Source organism: Ctenopharyngodon idella, chromosome 16 (assembly GCF_019924925.1).
Source record: "Ctenopharyngodon idella isolate HZGC_01 chromosome 16, HZGC01, whole genome shotgun sequence".
Lineage (NCBI taxonomy): Eukaryota > Metazoa > Chordata > Actinopteri > Cypriniformes > Xenocyprididae > Ctenopharyngodon > Ctenopharyngodon idella.
Window position 1 is genome coordinate 17,870,338 of NC_067235.1, and position 20,387 is coordinate 17,890,724.

Sequence of the window (20,387 nt, forward strand, 5' to 3'; positions counted from 1 at the left end):
TAAAATGTTCCTAAAATACTGTATGCCACATATACCCCACATCTCTGTTGTTTTGGATGCTGTTTATTCAGGGTTTGGCAAAATTTAGAATAGCTCTCTTTCATTTCATAAGTTGGAATGTGCATTCCACAGGAAGTTGAATTAGAATTTGAATTGGATTGAGAGGAAGTGGAATTTGCTGATTTATAATTCCAAGAAATGCAACAGGTAATGGCATTCTAGGAAATTAAGGGTTTTCCACCTTGGTAAATTAATTGAGTTAGAGTTAATTTATTAAATGCATGTTTGTATAAATTAAGTATTAAATTCTTTAGGTCTATTTTGTAAACGGTTTTAAACTTTCAGACAAGACCTCAGTCCATCATTCAGAGTTTATCTTGATGAACCTTCCTTTTCTAGTTAAAAAAATATATATTTATTTTAATGATATGAATTCTACTTCCTTAAATTCACATTTGAACTGCAATTCTGCATCCCGTTAGTTACCCATTTAAAATTCACTAAAACTCAACCATTCTGGTTGACTAAAACTTTTTGCTGGTGAACATGCTGGTTTAAGCTAGTCTTGGTGTACATGATACCTTTTTGGAATATCAATAATCTTTTTCTCATTTTACCTGTAGGTTGTCCGAGCAAACAGTTGGCAGATGTGATCTTCTTGGTGCAGTGCACCAGACGGATTCCTCCTCAAGATTTTGAAAACATTAAAAACTTTTTAATTTCCGTGGTGAACAGCACACAGATTGGGGACAGTCTAGTTCGCTTTGGTGTTATTGTCTACTCAGACACTCAGAATCAGTTCTCTTTAAACCAGCACAACAGTAAACGTCAGGTACTGGAGGCCATAAATACCTTGAAGTCCCCAACTGGAAACAAAGACACAGCAAAAGCTCTTGCATACTCGCTTGCTTATTTCAATGATGCAAAAGGTGGGCGCCCGAAACGAGGCATCCCTCAAATGCTATTCGTGATCACGGACGGTGATGCTAGAGACCGAGAAAACCTACCTGCAAGGGCTGATGAGTTTGTAGCCAACCATATAAATGTGTATGGAATTGGAGTGGCCAGAGCTCAAGATAGTGAGCTGGAGATGATTACCAAGAACAAAAACAAAATCTTCCATGTTAACAATTACAAGGGCCTTCAAGATCTGCAAAAGAACATCTCAGGTGTGCTCTGCGCTGCAACCAAACCAGGTAAAAGCTTTTTCTTCAGAGCTTAAGAATTTGAATGACTTATTTAGATGTCAGATTTATCAATATGATCTGTCTTGCAGAATGCAAGAACGAGGTAGCTGACCTGGTGTTTCTGATTGATGGATCTACAAGCATCACCAATGAGTCATGGAATATTATGATTATGTTCTTGCTAAATATTGTGAACAACCTCCGTATTACTCCAGAATTTATCAGAATCGGTGTAGCCCAGTTCAGCGACTCATATCAGACAGAGTTCTTCTTGAATAAGTATAAAGATGTAGATGGTGTGAAGTCAGCAATTCGACAAATCAGTCAAATTGAAGGAAGTACATACATTGGAGAAGCTCTGCGTAAAGTTGTGGAATTCTTCCAGGAAAGCAAAGGGAGTCGCAAACAGAGACGTGTACCACAGAATCTCGTACTCATCACTGACGGCGTTTCAGCGGACGAAGTGAAAACAGCAGCTGATGATCTCCGACGCTCCCAAATTAATGTTTTTGTGATTGGAATTGGGGATTACTCGAAGCAACAGCTCAGCTATATTGCCGGGTCACAGGATAGGTTATTCGAGGTGAAGGACTTCAGCTACCTTGATCTGGAAACAGCACCATTTGTTGATTCCTTTTGTGGTCAACAACCAAGTGAGTAGAGGTGCCATTGTTTCTGTGTGTTATATTAAATTGTAGCACGTTGAAAATAACGTGGAGAGAACCACCAACTAGAAATATTGTATACTTGTAGCATATTGGATATGAGCTGATATTAGATTTTTTTTTTTTTTTTAATTTATTGGTCGACACCAAATTAAATTGTAGCACATTGAAAATAATCTGGAATATACCTTTAAGAGAAACACCAAACTAAAATTCACAGTATATTGGTACCATATTGATTACTGACCCAAATTAGAGATTTGTTTAATTGGTCGACAAAAAACTAAATTGCAGCACGTTGAAAATAACCTGGAGTATACCTTTAAGAGAAACACCACACTAGGAATGCAGAGTATATTTGTACCATACTGGTTATAGGTCGATTTTTTTTTTACTTCATTGGTTGATATTGATATTTAATTATGCATGTTTGTGTCTTCAATTTTCACATTTAACTTAATTAGCAATTAAAGCTCCAATAACAAGTATTTTACTGTTAAATGTAATCTTTAGCAAATATCTAAATAGATTTTTCACACGGCACATTATAATGTTGTGATACCTAAATTCACTTGTAGCATTTAGAACGGTTGACTAAAGTTTTTTAGGTTTTATTTTTGATTAAATTAGACAAAATAGGATAGAATTTTATTAACAGCCATTTATTAGCCATGGCATGAAAATAATTATTGTTTTATGAATTTTGGATTTGAGTTGATAGCATTCAACTTATCCTTATTATCACACATGAATTCTGTTTCTCTTTGTTTAGGTTGTACTGTTGATATTGGCATCGGATTTGATAACTCCCGCACCAGTTCAAGTTATCGCTCAATATTAACAGACCAGAAAAAGCTGCAGGCCTACCTGCCTGAGATCGTCCGCTACATTTCAGTTGTGCACAAGTTGTGCTGTATCAACCAACCAACCCTCAATACCAATGTAGGCTTCCGATTGGTTGATGCTGATGGAAGGATGCTGGATGATTATTCCTTCGAAGAGTACAATGATGGCGTGGTACAAAAAGTGATGGCACTGCAGACTTCCAAATCTCTGAAATTCAACACCCAGCTTCTAAGCTCTTTTGAGGAGAAGTTCAGAGCTTCCAATTCTTACGTAAAGGTGAGAACAGCAGTAACCAATTGACCAGGCTGTAATTACTTAAAGGGTTAGTTCACCCAAAAATGAAAATTCTGTCATTAATTACTCACCCTCGTGTCATTCTAAACCTGTAAGACTTTCGTTCATCTTCGGGAAACAAATGAAGATCTTTTTGATGAAATCTGAGAGCTTTCTGTCCCTCCATAGACAGCTACACAACTTCCACTTTGACGCTCCAAAAAGTTCACAAAGAGATCGTAAAACTAATCCATATGAATTGAGCGGTTTAGTCAAAAATTTCAGAAGAGACTTGATCGCTTTGTATGTTGAACAGATTGAATTTAAGCTTTTATTCACATATAAACATTCATTAACTCACACATCAGTTGTGGTAAACGGAAGCTCAAGCATGTTTGCTTGACGTGCGAGAACCAGTTAGGTTCATTCTTGTGTGTTACGCTGCACGTTTGAGCTTCCGTAAGAACCAGTGAGATTTGTTCTCGTGCGTCAAGCAGGTTCGGTTGAGCTTCTTGCTTATGTTCGCTGATCAATGTTTATATGTGAATAAAAGCCTAAATCAAATCTGTCCATCAAGTGATTGAGTCTCTTCAGAAAATTTGGACTAAACTGCTCAATGGATTAGTTTTACGATCAACTTTTTGAAGCGTCAAAGTGGTAGTTGCGTGGATTTCATCAAAAAGATCTTCATTTGTGTTCCGAAGATGAATGAAATTCTTACGGGTTTGGAACGAGACGAGGGTGAATAATTAATGACAGAATTTTCACTAATCCCTTTAAGGATACTACTGGAATTGAAAATCTATTGAATCTAAACAAATCTATTAATCTGTTGATTGACATTATGATATATAGACATTATGATAGACAGACAGACCAACCGACCACTATAAACCAGCCTGAACCAACATGGATATTTTCACCAAGGAAGAAACTTTTTATTTGATTTCTGTTCTTAGGTGCTGATAATCTTTACAGATGGGTTGGATGAGCCTGTTGATGACCTTCTGGGTGCCATCGAAAACCTCAAGACGAGTGGTACAGTGACATTTAATTTCTTTAGAAACTCTGTACTTTGTCAGTCCTCATGTTTCTGTTTTCCCCTGTGACCTAGTTTTCCCCATTCTGTTTGATTCTGTTTAGTTCATTTGATTCACCTGTGTATATATACCTTGTGTTCTCCTTCAGTCTCTGTCCGTTCTCGTTTGATGTATGTTGTGTGAATGCTGATATTCTGAGTTTAGTTATTAAATCCTGCCTTAATTGTTCCTCTTCGTCTGCCTGATGTTTTATACCACACGCTAACGTAACAGAAGAACGGACCCAACAGTGATTTTTTTTTTGCGGCGTTTTCCTTCAGTTTTTTGTTTGTTTTTTCCCTCATGAGTCTACCCACTGTCCAGCTTCTCTGCCTGGAGCAAGGAGACGGCTCGCTGGAACAACACACTAGTGACTTTCTCCAGCTTGCGTGCCAGACTAACTTCCCGTACTGCACGCTCTGTGTATTTTATCACACCGGCCTGAGCGAGCGGTCCAAGGCACACATTCCAGCGGGCGGTCCAACAGAACGACATTCGTGGAGTGGGTGCTGGTGAACAATAACTCCCTGTTCACCATCGGCCCTGCTGAGGATGACACCAGCCCCACTCCACATCCAGAGACCAGCCACCCGCCACCGACTATGTGCAGGATGGAGAGACGTGAGCCCACTGCAGACCGTGGACTTCAACCTGCCGTGACGGACGAGACCGAACCTGAAGAGAGGACGGAAGGAGTCGTGGCCCGGGGCTGTGAACCACAAGGTGTGTCTGACCAGGTGCGTGAGCCCATTACATTGTGTGCTGCTGAGGGAGTGTTAGTGGAGTTTGAGGGCTGGGAGGAAAGCTCCGCCCACAACCTCACCGCGGTGGATGGGATCGCTATGGCCACTGGTACTCTTTTTGGATTATTGGATGTGTTCGGGGAGGTTAATTCCCTGTGTCTCCTTTCCCCGCTGATTCCGTCCAGCCCAGAACTGTCCGTCTCCCCGCTGGTTCTGTCCAGCCCTGAACTGTCCGTGTCCCCACTGGTTCCGGACACAGGTGTCCGGACGCGTTGCCTCCGCCGTGGCTCCTCCCTCCCTCGGCTCCACCGGAAACCTTCAGCCTCATGACTCCACCGGGCTCCCTCGTCCCACAGGCTCCGACTTGGTCAGACGTCGTCCAGCCTGCACCTTCGGTTCCACCTGGCTTCTCTTTCCCCCCCATCTCCTCCTGCTCGTCGTCCCGGCTCCATCTCGGTCTCCAGATCCAGCAGTGTCGCGTGGGCTCTCCGGCATGCCAGCTCCACCTGGATCTCCATCGTCAGTGGCATCTCCATCGGCCGTCCCCAGGGTGGCGCCTCTCTACTCTCCACTATGGCGTATCCCACCTTCGACTCCATCCTGGGGCCTCATCATGGTTGGTCTCTGGACCAACATCTGGCTCCTCCTGCTCCAGGCTTCCCCTTGGCTCCTCCCACCCTCCACTCCCCCATGGACTATTCTGTTTCTGTTTATTGTCTGTTTTTGTCCCTTTCCTCCCTCCTCTGTTGGACCTTGTATGGCACAAGGACGCGCCTTGCCAGAGGGGGGCAAACTGTTACAGTCCTCATGTTTCTGTTTTCCCCTGTGACCTAGTTTTCCCCATTCTGTTTGATTAGTTCATTTGATTCACCTGTGTCTAGTTAATCACCTCGTTAAGTTCCCTTTGTTTGCCTCATGTGTATATATACCTTGTGTTCTCCTTCAGTCTCTGTCCCTTCTCGTTTGATGTATGTCGTGTGAATGCTGATATTCTGAGTTTAGTTATTAAATCCTGCCTTTATTGTTCCTCTTCGTCTGCCTGATGTTTTATACCGCACGCTAATACTGTGCAGTTACAGGATGTTCAACTTTTCCAGAAGAGCCTGGTTCAAATCAAAAGCTAATTATGTTTGCTAAAATTCCTTTTGTTACATACACAGGTGTAAAAGCACTGCTGACTGTGGCGCTGGATGGATTTAAAAACACTGCTGACCTGCAGAGACTGGAGTTCGGGCGAGGGATGCACTACAAGAAGCTTCTCTCTATCGGCATGCAGAATGTGGCCAGTGTCATGCAGAAAGAGATTGTAAGTCAATTTAAATGGCATTAAACCAAATCATAGACAAAAGGATGAAACTTTGAGAGCATCAGTCTTAGGGTAGCATCAAGTAGAGATTATGCTGTATTTTTACTGCTTTGAGAAATTTTGGGGCCTGAAATATACATGAAATATACAGTATTGAAGTACATTAGCAGCCTTATGGTTTGCCTTAGTGATCACAACAGTGTTTTGACTGCTGTGTAAATAAATGGCTTCCTGTGGGTGGGAGTGTGAGGCTCTCTAAGAGGAAAGGGAAACAGCCGTGAGTTTTAAAGAGTGCTAAAGAAATGTCAAGTGCCTAATTTAACATTTCAACAGTCATTTTGTAACATAAAACACCTTCCTCCGAGTGTTTCTCTTCCATTTGCTTTCTTCCAATTCCTAGGATACAATTCTCTCAAGGGAGTGCTGTAACGTGTTGTGTAAATGCACTGGTCATGAGGGAGGACGTGGAAATCAGGGTCGTCCAGGGTTGAAGGTGATAAGCTGAAGATTTATGACTGAAGATTTACTGAACAATATGTGAAAATGCAGATAAGTGTTTAAATTGTCTTACTGTACTGCTGATCAGGGGTCACCTGGACTGAGCGGGCTTCCTGGTTACCCTGGAGAAGAAGGAGGACCTGTAAGTTCTTCAATTTACATTTATAATATTTTTATTGACTTTCATGAGACAATGCCCTTTGAGCTGTTGGTGGTATTTGTGTTTATAAAGTGGTAACACATTTTGTTGTAATAATATTACACTTCTATTTCAAATAAATGCTGTTCTTTTGAACTTTATAAGTATAAAAAAACAAAAAAATTAAAAAACAAATCCACAAAAAAATAAGCAGTACATCTGTTTGATTGATAATAATAAATGTTTCTTGTGCACCAAATCAGCATATTAGAATAATTTCTGAAGGATCACGTGACACTGAAGATTGGAGTAATGATGCTGAAAATTCAGATTTGACATCACAGAAATAAATTACATTTTAAAATACATTAAAGCAGAAACAGTAATTTTAAATGTTAATAATATTTCACAAAATTACTGTTTTTCACTGAATGTTTGATCAAATAATTGCAGCCTTGGTGAGCATAAGAGACGTCTTTCAAAATCATTAAAAAACCTTACTAACCCCATACTTTTGAATGGTAGTGTATTTGAGAAGTACTATTCATTTAATTATTTTTAAACCAAAAAGTCACTTAGTGCAACTTCAAACTATGTAACCTCTTTTAATACCTAAATATATACTGAGTATACTAAAATCCTATGACTTTCATGTGCAATGCATGTGTGTTTCAGGGTGAGAGAGGGCTTCCTGGTTTGAATGGAACTCGAGGACATCAGGGATGCAGTGGAAGAAGAGGTGTAAAGGTAACGTAGTGCAATGTGTTCTCTTATTGAGTCCTTATTGAGTTTTTTTGGGTGCTGAAACATTTATCTTTTGCTGTTTATTTCTTCAGGGTGGCAGAGGTTACAGAGGCGATGATGTAAGTACTAACATAAGGCTATGGACACTGACGTTTGCATAATCATTTAAGCTTTGGGGAGAGAGCGAGATGCCTTAGCTGTATACGTTAAGTGGCTACTTATTTATTACCAGACAGCTGTTATTAGCCAGCATCTGTGTTTGGATTACTGTCTTTGATTGTCATCTGGAAAAGGTTTGTTTTAGCCTGTGGTTGTTTTTTTTTTTTTTTTTTTTTGAGGTTGCATATAAATCGTGTTCCTGTCTCCTTTCTTATTCACTTTCACTTGGCTTGTTAATGAAAGTAATGTAACCACTGTTTGCTTATCAATGGTTTGAGTTTCTTTAATCTTCTTACACAGGGAGAGGAAGGAGAAAATGGTTTAAATGGGATAGATGGTGAACAGGTAAGAAAATTATGGCGCACTTCTAACGTCCAGTGAGTAATCAAAGGCAAATACATACATATAATGCAAACTGCAATAAAAAAATATTTAAAATATATATTATCTATATAATATCTTAAATGCTTGCTGAGGCAAGTCTCAATAGTATAACAAACCTGTGTACATAAAAAGGGAGAAAATGTCCTAGAGACTTATGCAGCCTAGTAACGACCTAGCAACCACCTAACAATCACCTTGCAGCCACGCTGAATGACCAATTGCATAGCAACGCCCTGGCAACCACCCACAACACCTTAGTATTGTGGCAGCAAACACCACTCACATTTTGTTATCTACTTTTGCCTTTATTTTTTACAATGTGGAAGTCATGCATTTCTGTTTCACTGTCTGTACCTCTCAGGGTGTAACTGGAGCAGCGGGAAGTGCGGGAGAGCGAGGAGATCCAGGCAGCGCAGTAAAATCCATTACACATATTCTTCTCTATAGTTCTCAAGCATGATCCACACTGCATCCGAAATCAAATACTTCCCTACTATATAGTATGTGAAAAACAGTATGTCAAAAGAGTAGTATGTCCGAATACATAGTATTTCGAAAAACAGTATGCGAAATCTTTCCGGATGACGTGCTACTTCCGCCGAGATTCTGAAGTGCGCATCTGATGGACGCTTTACTATCCACTGGCAGAGGATTTATGAATGGCTGTGAAGTGACGTAACTGATGCTGGTAGGTCATGTGATAGTAACAACAGGGCGGATGTAGTTCCTACTACCCTTATTCACACTATATAGAGCATACTTTTTTAACGGTCACAAAGTAAATTCAAATGTAGTACCTACTCAGACAGTATGCGATTTCGGACGCAGCACCAGTCTCTCTTTAGTGCTCTAAATTCATTGATTCATTATGTATTATCTTCATTATGCCTGAACCGCAGGGTCCAAGAGGTATCAGAGGAAGCCCTGGAACCCCAGGAGAACGAGGCCTGAGAGGAGATCCGGTTAGTAGGCTTTAGCTGCACATAATAATCTCAATAGATTACGCATTCAGGTAACAAAACACTGTTCATACTGTTTGTGAAACATGGCGATTCTTCATTTTTTGTTGTTTTCAAAAGCAAATCATTCAGTTCAGGTCAGATTGTTCAAATTTGGTTCAGGTATGCATAATTTTGTCTTGGTTCCTCTATTTTAAAGGAATGGTTTGCAGCTAACATTCTTTCTTGCTATCAAATTTGGCAAAGAATCTAGGGCTTTGAAGCAAATTGGTGAATTGTGGGGCTTTGATGGAAAATAACAACCAGATGCAAGATCAGTCAATGATGAATTTTGTGCAGCAGATGTTCCAGTAGAGAATTTTGACCCCTGAATTTTGATCCATTTTGTCGTAATCAGGGAGATTCAGGACTGGACAACAACAGCCGCGGTCCTAAAGGTGACGTCGGCAGTCCAGGCATAACGGTATGGGATATTATTTACTTTTAGTACAAACTGACTCTTAACAGTAACATCTTCAGATTTTTAAGTTTACATGTCTAGGATTACTAATAGCTGCAGCCTGAAAAACGGCCATCACTGAACAAAGACCTGACTAATTGATAGTGAAATTTATTGTTGACTTTTTTTTTTATTATATATACATTATAATTGATATACAGTGTATATATATATAATATATATATATATAATACATGGATCATTTTTTTTCTCTTTCTATGTGCTCTGTTAACAGGGTGAACCAGGTTTAGATGGTCTTCCAGGCCAAATTGGTGATAATGGCAGACCAGTAAGTTAATATGTAATTATAGTACAGAAGGCAGAAGCATTAACTTGTGAAGCCTGTTCTTTTCTATGTTGATATTTTTATCTTTATTTTCAGGGTCCTAATGGCAGAAGAGGCTCAGCGGGTGTACCGGTACAGTACTGTAGAAATAATAATTTAAAATAATAATAATTAAGCAGCTACAGAAGTTATACCAAATGACTTGGTTTGCTTGTGCGTTCAGGGTCCCAGAGGGTCTTCAGGAGAACGAGGACAACAAGGACTCCCTGGGGGCTCAGGTCCACAGGTAATGTAAAAATTATCCTATTTTAAATCTATCAATAAATACAAAATGGACCCTATAACGACACAGCAAAAAACAAAACAAAACAAAACAAAAAAAACTGCCAAAACCATATAAAGCTGTATCTGATTTGCTTGCCAGTTTGTTAACAGTGAGAAAAGATGGCATTAAAGATGACATCTGTGTTAGAGTAGTATTAAATATGCAATGTGAAATGTATTTTTGATTACCAACCACATTCAAAATTAATTTGATCTCAAATTGGATGGATGTACACTACCATTTATTTCCTTAACTATTAATTGTTTGAGCTTGTTCCATCTATAATTTGAGTCTTTCTGTCTCTGTTCAGGGTGCTTTCGGTCCGCCTGGTCCGGTTGGGCAGAAAGGTTATCTTGGTCTACCTGGACCTCAGGTACATGTTGAAATAGATTAGATTAGAAAACTTTATTAATCCCCACACTCATGCACACTAAAAACAACACAAACAGACAATTGAACATTAAAAACAACAACACAATCAATTCATGCAAAGAATTACACAACTTTGTTAAAAAACCTAACTGCAGTTGGAATAAAAGACCTTCTAAATCGCTCAGCACAGACTTTCAAAGTACATGGGTGGATACCATTACCACCTGCTGCTTTGTTGGTCTTAAGGCACTTTAACTGTTTTACCTCATTCACATTCTGTTATTTTAATACTGTTATTTTTTGTTCCATCAACAGCAAAAGATTTTAAACTATTCCAAAGGCCCCATGTGTTACAGTTAAAAATTTGTTCTTCAACTCTTTCCTTATATTTTAACTTACTCTGTTGAATAACTTTTCAGCTCCTTTTGAGCAATTTTAATTCGGTCCCTGTCGCCACTGAAACAAGCTGCTTTTTTCCTATTAGTAGCTGCTTTAACCTCCCTGGTCACCCACGGTTTATTGTTAGGAACATTTTTAATTTGTTTATGTGGAATGACAGACTCAACACAGTAATTTGTATAACAAGTGACTTTGTCAGAAATACTGTCCAAATCATTATCATCAAAAAAATACTGACCAGTCTGTACAAGCAAAACATCCTTTTAACCTTTCACATCCTCCGACCACACACGCGCTGTCTTAGAGCCAAGTGGCTGATTTCAAATTGCAGGAGAGTATCTGGATGCCAAAGATATTAAATTGTGGTCCGATTGCTCCAGTGGTGGAAGCAACTTTGCACTATATATCTCTTTAACGTTCGTATAAAACATATAATTTTACCCTCCCTCCTAGGACATGTCACCATTTGCCTAAAAGAGGGTAAGGTAGCAGAAAGTGAACTTTGATTAAAATCCCCATTAATTAACCAATTATATAATTAACCAATGCATCCAGGGAGTGTTGCATATCGTGGGTAACTCTTGAAATTGTTTCCCTGGCCAACCTTCCACTGCCCGATAGATGAATATAGACCACTTGTACAATAACATGAGAACTCTCTGGGTGAATAATAGAGTTGGCAACTTAATACCAGGAATAGAATGAATTGGCCACCTTTTATTTTTTTTTAACTATTGCATTAATATCTAATAAACCACATCTGGCCATCAATGGGATTGTGTTGGTTTCTTTTACACAGGGATCTCCTGGCTTTCCAGGAAGGCCGGGAACTAAAGGAAGCCTTGGGTCCAGGGGACAGAAGGTGAGTCACCTCTTTTAGTACCCTTAAAAAAAAATACTCCATAAATACTCTTTATTTATAAATCTCTGCTTTTTTAAAGGAATAGTTCACCCAAAAATGAAAATTCTCTTATCATTTACTCACCCTCATGCCATCCCCGTTGTATATGACTTTCTTTCTTCAGATAAACACAAATGAGAATTTTTTGGAAAATAGTCCATATAATTCCATTGAATAGGTGCCGCTCGGCTGACGCTTTTATATATTTTATATATTTTTAATTTTTTTAACTAAATCATTGCTACAGTTCTAAGTCATGTGTCACAATATCTCTCTCACGAACGCTCGTATGACAGTAGGAGTTAAAGTTAAAATTATTAGTATTTTTCTTATCGTTTCACTACAGAGGACATTGATTTATCCACTGGGGTCGCATGGATTACCATCACAATCACTGTGTGTGGTTTTTCAAGCGTCAACCGAGCAGCACCCATTCACTTGTATTATATGCACTGACAGAGATGGATTATTTTCTTTAAAATCTTTGTGTTTATCTAAACAAAGAAAGTCATATACATCAGGGATTTTCATTTTTGAGTTAATTGTTCCTTTAATGCTAAACCTATGCATTATGCGTTTGCCCTACAGGGCCAGCCAGGTGATCCTGGAGTTAAGGGAGCTTTGGGACCTCCAGGCCTCAGAGGACTGCCGGTTACTACTTTCTTTCTTTTTTTTTAAAAGCTACTAAAATCCTGCAATGTCACGCCTGATCCATCATCATTCAAAAAGCTATCTTGTTCTTAAATGTTACAATTCAACAATTTGTCTAATAATCTGTTTATTTGATTTTTAGACACAAATAAACCAACTGATTGCGGCATTTATTTATAATTAACAGGGAAAAGATGGTGCAGATGGCTTTGGATTTCCAGGACCCAAAGGACAGAAGGTTTATATAGAATTATACTGCAATAATTTGTTCTCAAATAGCAAATTTGGGCTATGCTACAATATACAGCGTGATATTATTTCACTTAAAACAACATATTAGACAGTTATTTTGAAACTTTATTTGCCATTTTTAGGGTAAAGAAAGCAGCATAAACTGCATATGTATTCATGTCTGTTTGTTTGTTTATTTATTTATTTATTTTTTACTTTTCTTTAAGGGAGATTCTGGTTTCCCAGGTTATCCTGGACTTCAGGTGATTTCACATCCAAAACTTGCCAGTGCAGTATTGTAACTATAATACGGTTGGTTCATAAAATATTCAATTTTATATCTATTAATGAGTGAACATTGTTTCTTCTTTGAAATTCAGGGTGAACTGGGCTCTAAAGGAGTAAATGGAGGTGGTGGTCCAAAAGGCAACAGGGGAAGAGGGGTATGTAATAACATTTTGCAAGCTTTATTTTCTTACTCTTTCTGTGAACCTTAAACAGACTTAATTGGATGTCTGATAACAGGGCAATGCTGGCAGGGCAGGACCACCTGGAGATCCTGGCAGTGATGGGATGCCTGGACACAGGGTATGTGTATATTATTTACATCATATGATCATGGGAATTTGAAGGGATACAGAATGTGTTCTTTTTCACATAGGGCCCAAAAGGACCACGAGGAACCAGAGAGAAGTCTGTAAGTTTCTGATTTTCTTTACTACTGCAGTAGTTAACATGTAAAATTATTAATGTATACTTGAACCTGGAAATAAATTGTAGGAAAGAAATTTTGAAAATAACACTTTAGTTCTCATAATGTGCCAAAAATCTTATTTTTAAGATTTAAAAAAAAGATTATTTAAATTATTATAAAACATACAAAATATAATAGTCATTTAAAATATTTTAAAATAACTGTTTTCTATTTTAATATACATATTTTTTTTATATTATAATTTATTGATGTGATGTCAAAGTTGAATTTTCAGCAGCCATTACTCAAGTCCACTCAGTGTCACATGATCCTTCAGAAATCATTCTGATATACTGATTTGATGCTTAAAGCGGACCTATTATGCCCCTTTATACAAGATGTAATATAAGTCTCTGGTGTCCCCAGAATGTGTCTGTGAAATTTCAGCTCAAAATACACCACAGATCATTTATGTCAAGTTGTAAATGCCCATTTTTGAGTGGAAGGAAAAACATGCTGTTTTCGTGTATGGATCTTTAAATGCAAATGAGCTGCTGCTACTGGTGTTCTGAAATATTCGGTGTCTGAGATTTTCAGTGACACTGGGCGGAGCTTACATGAATATTCACGAGTTTCCTGTTTTGTGTTAAAGCGCCAGTGAAAATTTTAGTGCGCTGTCCTTGGATCACAGAACTGTTTTCGGTAACGTGATTGTGTTTCCGCATCGAATGAAGTTAAGATTATTTTTTTATTAATAACTGTTTATGCATGCTCAATAGTTTGTAGGTTAGATTGTGTCGTGAGATATAATTTAGTAGTGATTACAGCCACTGGTGGTCTTTCGTTAGGAAATGAGCCAACAGCCATCGAGTTTGTTTGTTTTAGTATGGGCAACAACTGTTTTGATTTGATTTTCTTTTAGTTCGTTTGATAAGATAACTTGTATAAATGTATCTGTGGTGGCATAATAAGTTTCAGTTGTGATTATTTTGTCATTCCCTATTGCTGTCTCAGTTGCTAGCTTGCATAACTTTAACCAGACATTATTATTTTTAAAACACATTTAGAGTTAGGTTTATGTTCCGTTTGTTTTTGACATGCATGAATTAATGCATGTAAACCTTCTTTATCTTTTTCTGCAAAACACACAATGCTCTATATGAATAGAAACATGATGAGACAGTGATATTAGCTTCCCTGCAGCACTTTCACAAGGTTTTAGTTCAATTCTACAAGCTTTCCACAACAATTAAAATGTTAAAATTGAATTACAAGTGGTTAAATTGATCAGCTACAAAACTAAAAGTTACTTATGCAGGTTTTATTTACAAATATTTATATGGAGAAGACAATTGGCAAAAGTATGAGAAATATTATTGTTATGTGGATAATCAGACATGCATACACTCTCCTGTGGTTGTTCTGTCATTCTTAATTGCTTGCTCAGTTGGTAAATAATTTCGAAGAGACTTTATTAAATCCTAAAGTGAAGTGTTATTTTTTTTCATATTATTAGGAAACATTGTCAGTCTTTTTAACCACAAAATGATGTATTTAATTGACAAAACATTTTAATGTGGAAAAACATGATGCACTGTGAATCAGGATTCAGTTTAACACAGTGTTGATATGAAACCATATGGAACTGAGATGCGAAATGATCAAACCTGCAGTATATTCACAATGAAATGTTTTAGTTCTATTCTACAAGCTTTCCATAACAATTTACATTTTTAAATTTGAATTAGGTTTATTTAGCGGCTAAAATAATAGACCATGTAGTACTTTGCATATCTGTAATATCAAAGATGAAAGTAAATGAGAGTAGTTTCATTTTGAATAAAAAAGAGCAACTGATTCTGTGTTGAAATTTTATTCACAAATGAGAAGTCATGACATACATAATTGGAAAAAACACTTGTATTTAAACACACATTAGCACACTTTACACAGGGTCTTGGGATCCCAGACAAATTAAAGTTTGGTATCACTGGGACCAGCCTTTGCTACTGACACATTTGATTTAAAATATATAATAAAATGACATTACAACAAACCTGTATTATTAAAATTTTTAATACAGTTTAAACTTCTGATTTAAACTTCACGCGCACAGAAAGCAGCCTGTCACATGAGTATTAAACTGATTTCCCTTTCGTGTCTTGTCGTGCTGTCAAATACACACAAGATTATGTCAATAACGCACAGAGTTCACAAACACAGTCGGTTATGTCTGTGAACGTAAACAGCAGGGAAAGAAATCATATGTGTATATTAGATCTGTGTATTAAAGTGACAGCAGTGTAATATACAGAACCTGCTGTTGTATATGCTGTTAATGTGAACAAAACAACAAAAGGAAAACAGATAATCACTCACTGCTCTTGATTAAATAACTTTAGTAGCTTTAATAAGAATATATTTCTTACTTGAATGCTGCTCTAGACAAACATGGCAGACTGTGTATAGCTCCGTCGGGCGGGGAAATCTGGAACCGCTCATTTGGAGAGACTGTTTATGATTTATGGGGATTATATAAAAAAAAAAGGAGTGGGTGGATTTTTACCATTATAGGCTAGTTGTTTACACACACTGTGGACACACATCTGTGTTCATACACCTTTATAAAAGTGAATTTTGCATAATAGGTCCCCTTTAACTAACATATCTTACTATTATCAATGTTGCAAACAGTTGTGCTGCTCAATGTTATTGTGGAAACCGTTCCAGGATTCTTTGAATAAAATTCTGTTCCTTTTGATCAATTGAATTTGTCCTTGCTGAATAAGTTGTAATTTCTTTAAAAAAAATTTTTTTAAAGTTTATTTGTGTCTAAATACAAAGCATGTTTTGAAATATATGTAAATATATATATATATAATCTTTTGTAGGATTGTCAACTGATATCATATGTTCGAGACAACTGTTGTAAGAAATCTTTAAGATTATTTTTTTTCTTGAAATAGATAATAGACTTAGATTTTCTTGCATTATGATGATGATGACATTTTTATGTTTTTTTTTTTTTTTTTTTTTTTTTTTTTTTAAATTTATTTAACAGTGTGCTGCAAAGGTAGGTTGAAATGAGAATCAAAAAATGTGAAATTAATTTTTGAATTAACTGTCCTTTATTAAATATGAATCTCTGTCATGTTTGTCTCTCTAGATAAAATAAAATGCCCTGCCTACCTCACTGATCTTGTGATTGGCATGGACATGTCTGAAGATGTGACTTCTCAAGGCTTTGAACGCATGCGTTCTGTAGTCCTGAGACTGCTGGACAATATCAATGTTGCAGAGACCACCTGCCCGACGGGGGCCCGCGTGGCTGTGGTCTCCTACAGCTCCTTCACCAGATACTTGATCCGCTTCAATGACTATCAGCGCAAGAATCAGCTTATTGAAGCGGTGAATAACATCGCCTGGGAACGCTCTTCAAATCGGCGTAACATAGGCGCTGCCATGCGGTTCGTGGGGAGGAACGTCCTGAAGCGTGTGCGAAAGGGTGTCCTGATGAGGAAAGTAGTGATCTTCCTCTCTGCTGGAGAGTCTCAGGATTCAACCTCCCTCAACACGGCCATTCTAGAGTACAAAGCGCTGAACATTAAACTCGGGGTCATCGCACTGAGGAATATCCCTACTATTAGAAAAGCTTTTGAGGTAAAGTTAAGCACACTTCATTTTTTTAATAATTTAAAGGAATAGTTTATGCAAAAATAAACATTCTGATCATTTACTCACCCTCATGTCTTCACAAACCTTTTTTACGTACTTTCTTCTGTGGTACACAGTGAAATTTTAAAGTTGCTCTTTTCTTTTACTTATCAAAGCTGAAGTTAAGTTGTTCACTGAAGTATATTATTATAGTCAATTTTTTTGAGTGAACTGTCCCTTTAATTATTAAATCATGTGTGTGACTAACACACAAACTTTGAATACAAAACAGTTTTTTACCAGTGTGTAGAGCTATTCATTTGTGGGATGTTTTGTTGTGTGCAGGCAGATGAAACCCAGAGTTTTATCTTCACTGTGCTGGGTAGATTGCAAGACCAGAGTACTATTCTCAGTAAGATCCAGAGTTGTGTTATCTGCTTTGGTAAGCACCAGTTATTTCTCTCCCTCCCTCTCACAACTGAAATTATTCTAATATGCTGATTGGGTGACCTTGTGTATTATTATTTTGCTGAAAATGACTAATTATTTTTGTGGACACTGTGATGCATTTTTTTCAGGATTCTAATGGGTAGAAAATTCAAAAGAATGGTATGAATATGAAATAGAAATCTTTTGTAAAATTCTAAATGTCTTTAATGTCACTTTTGATCAATTTAATGCGTGCTGAATAATATATTATTATTTTCTTTCAAAAAACTTACTGACCCAATATAATATATAATATAATATAATATAACATAATATAATATAATTTTATATAAAAGAATATTTGTATATTATTTTATAATGTAAAATAGATGTATATTGTTTATATAAATAATATTTTTACATATAAATATATTTTTTTATTTTACATAATATAATTATTTTTTTATTTAAAAATTAAATAGACTGCAAATGGAAACTTATCTTAAGTATCAGATTATTTTTTGGGGTGTACAGTGTCTCAAACTGTGTTTATATTTGCAAAAAGTTTGTAAATAAAGACAAATATTTCTCATCAAATGAATGTGTAAATAAAGTCATGAGTACTGCACTCTTAAAGGTTGCTGAAAGTATTAAAGTGTTAGTTCACCCAAAAATGAAAATTCTGTCATTAAGTACTCACCCTCATGTCTTTCCACACCCGTAAGACCTTCGTTCATCTTCAGAACACAAATGAAGATATTTTTGATGAAATCTGAGAGGTACATGACTTGTCCATAGACAGCAATATAATCAACACTTTCAAGGTCCAGAAAGGTACTAAAGACATTGTTAAAACAGTCGACGTGACTCTAGTGGTTCAACCTTAATTTTATGAAGCGACGAGAATACTTTTTGTGCGCCAAAACAAAAATAACGACTTTATTCAACAATCTCTTCTCTTCCCTGTCATGATCCTTATGCAGGTAATGCAGTAAGCACAGTGAAGGTTTCCTTGTTTACATCCGAATGCCGGCTCAGTATTGGCCAAAGATGCACATGTGAGCAGCACGACGCATACCTGTGATGCTGACGCAGGAGCCGGCCAATAATGAGTCGGCGTCACTGGACGTAAACAACGTATGAGAAATGTATTCTTGTCGCTTCATAAAATTAAGGTTGAACCACTGCAGTCATATTGACATCATTTTGGTGATAATATTGCTGTCTATGGATGAGTCATATACCTCTCGGATTTCATCAAAAATATCTTAATTTGTGTTCCAAAGAAGGTCTTTCGAGTGTGGAACGACATGAGGGTGAGGATTTTTATTTTTGGATGAACTAACCCTTTAAATTAAAAATATTTAATAAACAAACATGCAAGGAATGAAGTTTGTGAATGATTGGTGTTTGAATTCTGCAGAATATCCTATGAAGTTCTATGGCCGCAGTTTCTTTGTGGTCATATCTACACTCTTTTCTCTTCTAAGATCCCTGCAGACCAGCTAGAGAATGTGATGGCACCAACCTGGCACCTGCTCCTCAGGAGTTAGACATGGACTTGGCGGTGATTGTGGATGGCTCCCGTAGCATCCTGGCTGATGAATATGAGGGTGTGAAAGAGGTGCTCGGCAGTGTGCTCGATCAGATTGTTGTGAGCAGCCGACCCAGCGGGGTCGACAGACAAGCAAGAGTGGCCGTCTACCAGCAGAGCTCCACATACAGTGAAGCCCAGTCTGCTGTGAAAGTGATATTTGGCTTCCAACAGTTCAGTGATCGCAGTCTAATGAAGAGAAGCATCTACCAGGATCTAAAGCAAACCGGAGGCTCTTCCAGACTCGGCCTTGCGTTGGAACAGGCCGTAATGCAGGGCATCCTCACGGCTCCTAAGGGTCGCAAGAACAAGATGGTACTGGCCATCATTGGGGAGGAGACGACATCTCAGGACAGAGCAAAGCTGGAGTTGGTCTCCAGGATGGCGAAGTGCGAGGGTGTTGTTTTCTTCACCCTGACGGTGGGTGACCACATCAGTGTTACTCAGGTGGAAGAGCTTGCCAGCTATCCTGTAGAACAGCACATCATTCACCTAGGCCACTTGAAACATGGAGAGCAGGAGTACACGCAGCGCTTCATGAGGACGTTCTTCCACATTCTGAGCAGTAAGTGTTCCACATCATTCAGTACAGATTTGAGGGCCTAAGAATTGCAACGGTTCACCCTCATGTCGCTCAGAAAGCACAAAAAACACGATAAAAGTCATTGATATGACCTGTTCACTATATTCCACCTCTTCTGAAGCCGTAGATTTATGTGAGGAACAAGCCTAAATTTACTATAATAAACTGATAACATCAGGTTTGATGTCACTTAAAGGGTTAGTTCACCCAAAAATGAAAATTCTTTTATTAATTACTTACCCTCATGTTGTTCCACACCCGTAAGACCTTCATTCATCCTCAGAACACAAATTAAGATATTTTTGTTAAAATCCGATGGCTCAGTGAGGCCCGCATTGACAGCAAGATAATTAACACTTTCAGATACCCAGAAAGGTATTAAAACATATTTAAAACAGTTCATGTGACTACAGTTGTTCAACCTTAATATTATAAAGCGACGAGAATACTTTTTGTGCGCCAAAAAAAACAAAATAATGACTTTTAAACAATATCTAGTGATGGGCGATTTCAAAACACTGCTTCGAAGCTTTACGAATCTTTTGTTTCGAATCAGAAGTTTGGATCATGTATCAAACTGCCAAAGTCACAAACTATTGAAATTTCAAAACACTTATGACGTAACAAAGCCTCATTTACTGAAATCACGTGACTTTGGCGCTCCAAACCACTGATTCGAAACAAAAGATTCGTAAAGCTTCGAAGCTTCATGAAGCAGTGTTTTGAAATCAGCCATCACTAGATATTGTTGAAAAGTCGTTATTTTGTTTTTTTGGCGCACAAAAAG

At 37.6% G+C, this 20,387-nt stretch overlaps 1 protein-coding gene across 1 annotated transcript in view; it reads left to right on the forward strand.

The window, feature by feature from the left end:
* Nucleotides 1-20,387, forward strand: part of col6a4a (collagen, type VI, alpha 4a) — a 47,178-nt gene that overhangs the window by 22,490 nt on the left and 4,301 nt on the right. Inside the window, exons 8-36 of the mRNA XM_051865861.1 lie at nt 624-1,196; nt 1,277-1,840; nt 2,625-2,974; nt 3,931-4,009; nt 5,954-6,099; nt 6,500-6,592; nt 6,686-6,739; nt 7,412-7,483; nt 7,573-7,599; nt 7,940-7,984; nt 8,385-8,438; nt 8,923-8,985; nt 9,380-9,445; nt 9,717-9,770; nt 9,864-9,899; nt 9,991-10,053; nt 10,403-10,465; nt 11,663-11,725; nt 12,353-12,415; nt 12,603-12,653; nt 12,874-12,909; nt 13,027-13,089; nt 13,172-13,234; nt 13,308-13,343; nt 16,232-16,268; nt 16,402-16,413; nt 16,507-17,000; nt 17,340-17,436; nt 18,914-19,582. Of these exons, the coding sequence (XP_051721821.1) occupies nt 624-1,196; nt 1,277-1,840; nt 2,625-2,974; nt 3,931-4,009; nt 5,954-6,099; nt 6,500-6,592; nt 6,686-6,739; nt 7,412-7,483; nt 7,573-7,599; nt 7,940-7,984; nt 8,385-8,438; nt 8,923-8,985; nt 9,380-9,445; nt 9,717-9,770; nt 9,864-9,899; nt 9,991-10,053; nt 10,403-10,465; nt 11,663-11,725; nt 12,353-12,415; nt 12,603-12,653; nt 12,874-12,909; nt 13,027-13,089; nt 13,172-13,234; nt 13,308-13,343; nt 16,232-16,268; nt 16,402-16,413; nt 16,507-17,000; nt 17,340-17,436; nt 18,914-19,582 (4,086 nt within the window). The remainder of the gene's footprint in view (nt 1-623; nt 1,197-1,276; nt 1,841-2,624; nt 2,975-3,930; nt 4,010-5,953; nt 6,100-6,499; nt 6,593-6,685; nt 6,740-7,411; nt 7,484-7,572; nt 7,600-7,939; nt 7,985-8,384; nt 8,439-8,922; nt 8,986-9,379; nt 9,446-9,716; nt 9,771-9,863; nt 9,900-9,990; nt 10,054-10,402; nt 10,466-11,662; nt 11,726-12,352; nt 12,416-12,602; nt 12,654-12,873; nt 12,910-13,026; nt 13,090-13,171; nt 13,235-13,307; nt 13,344-16,231; nt 16,269-16,401; nt 16,414-16,506; nt 17,001-17,339; nt 17,437-18,913; nt 19,583-20,387) is intronic.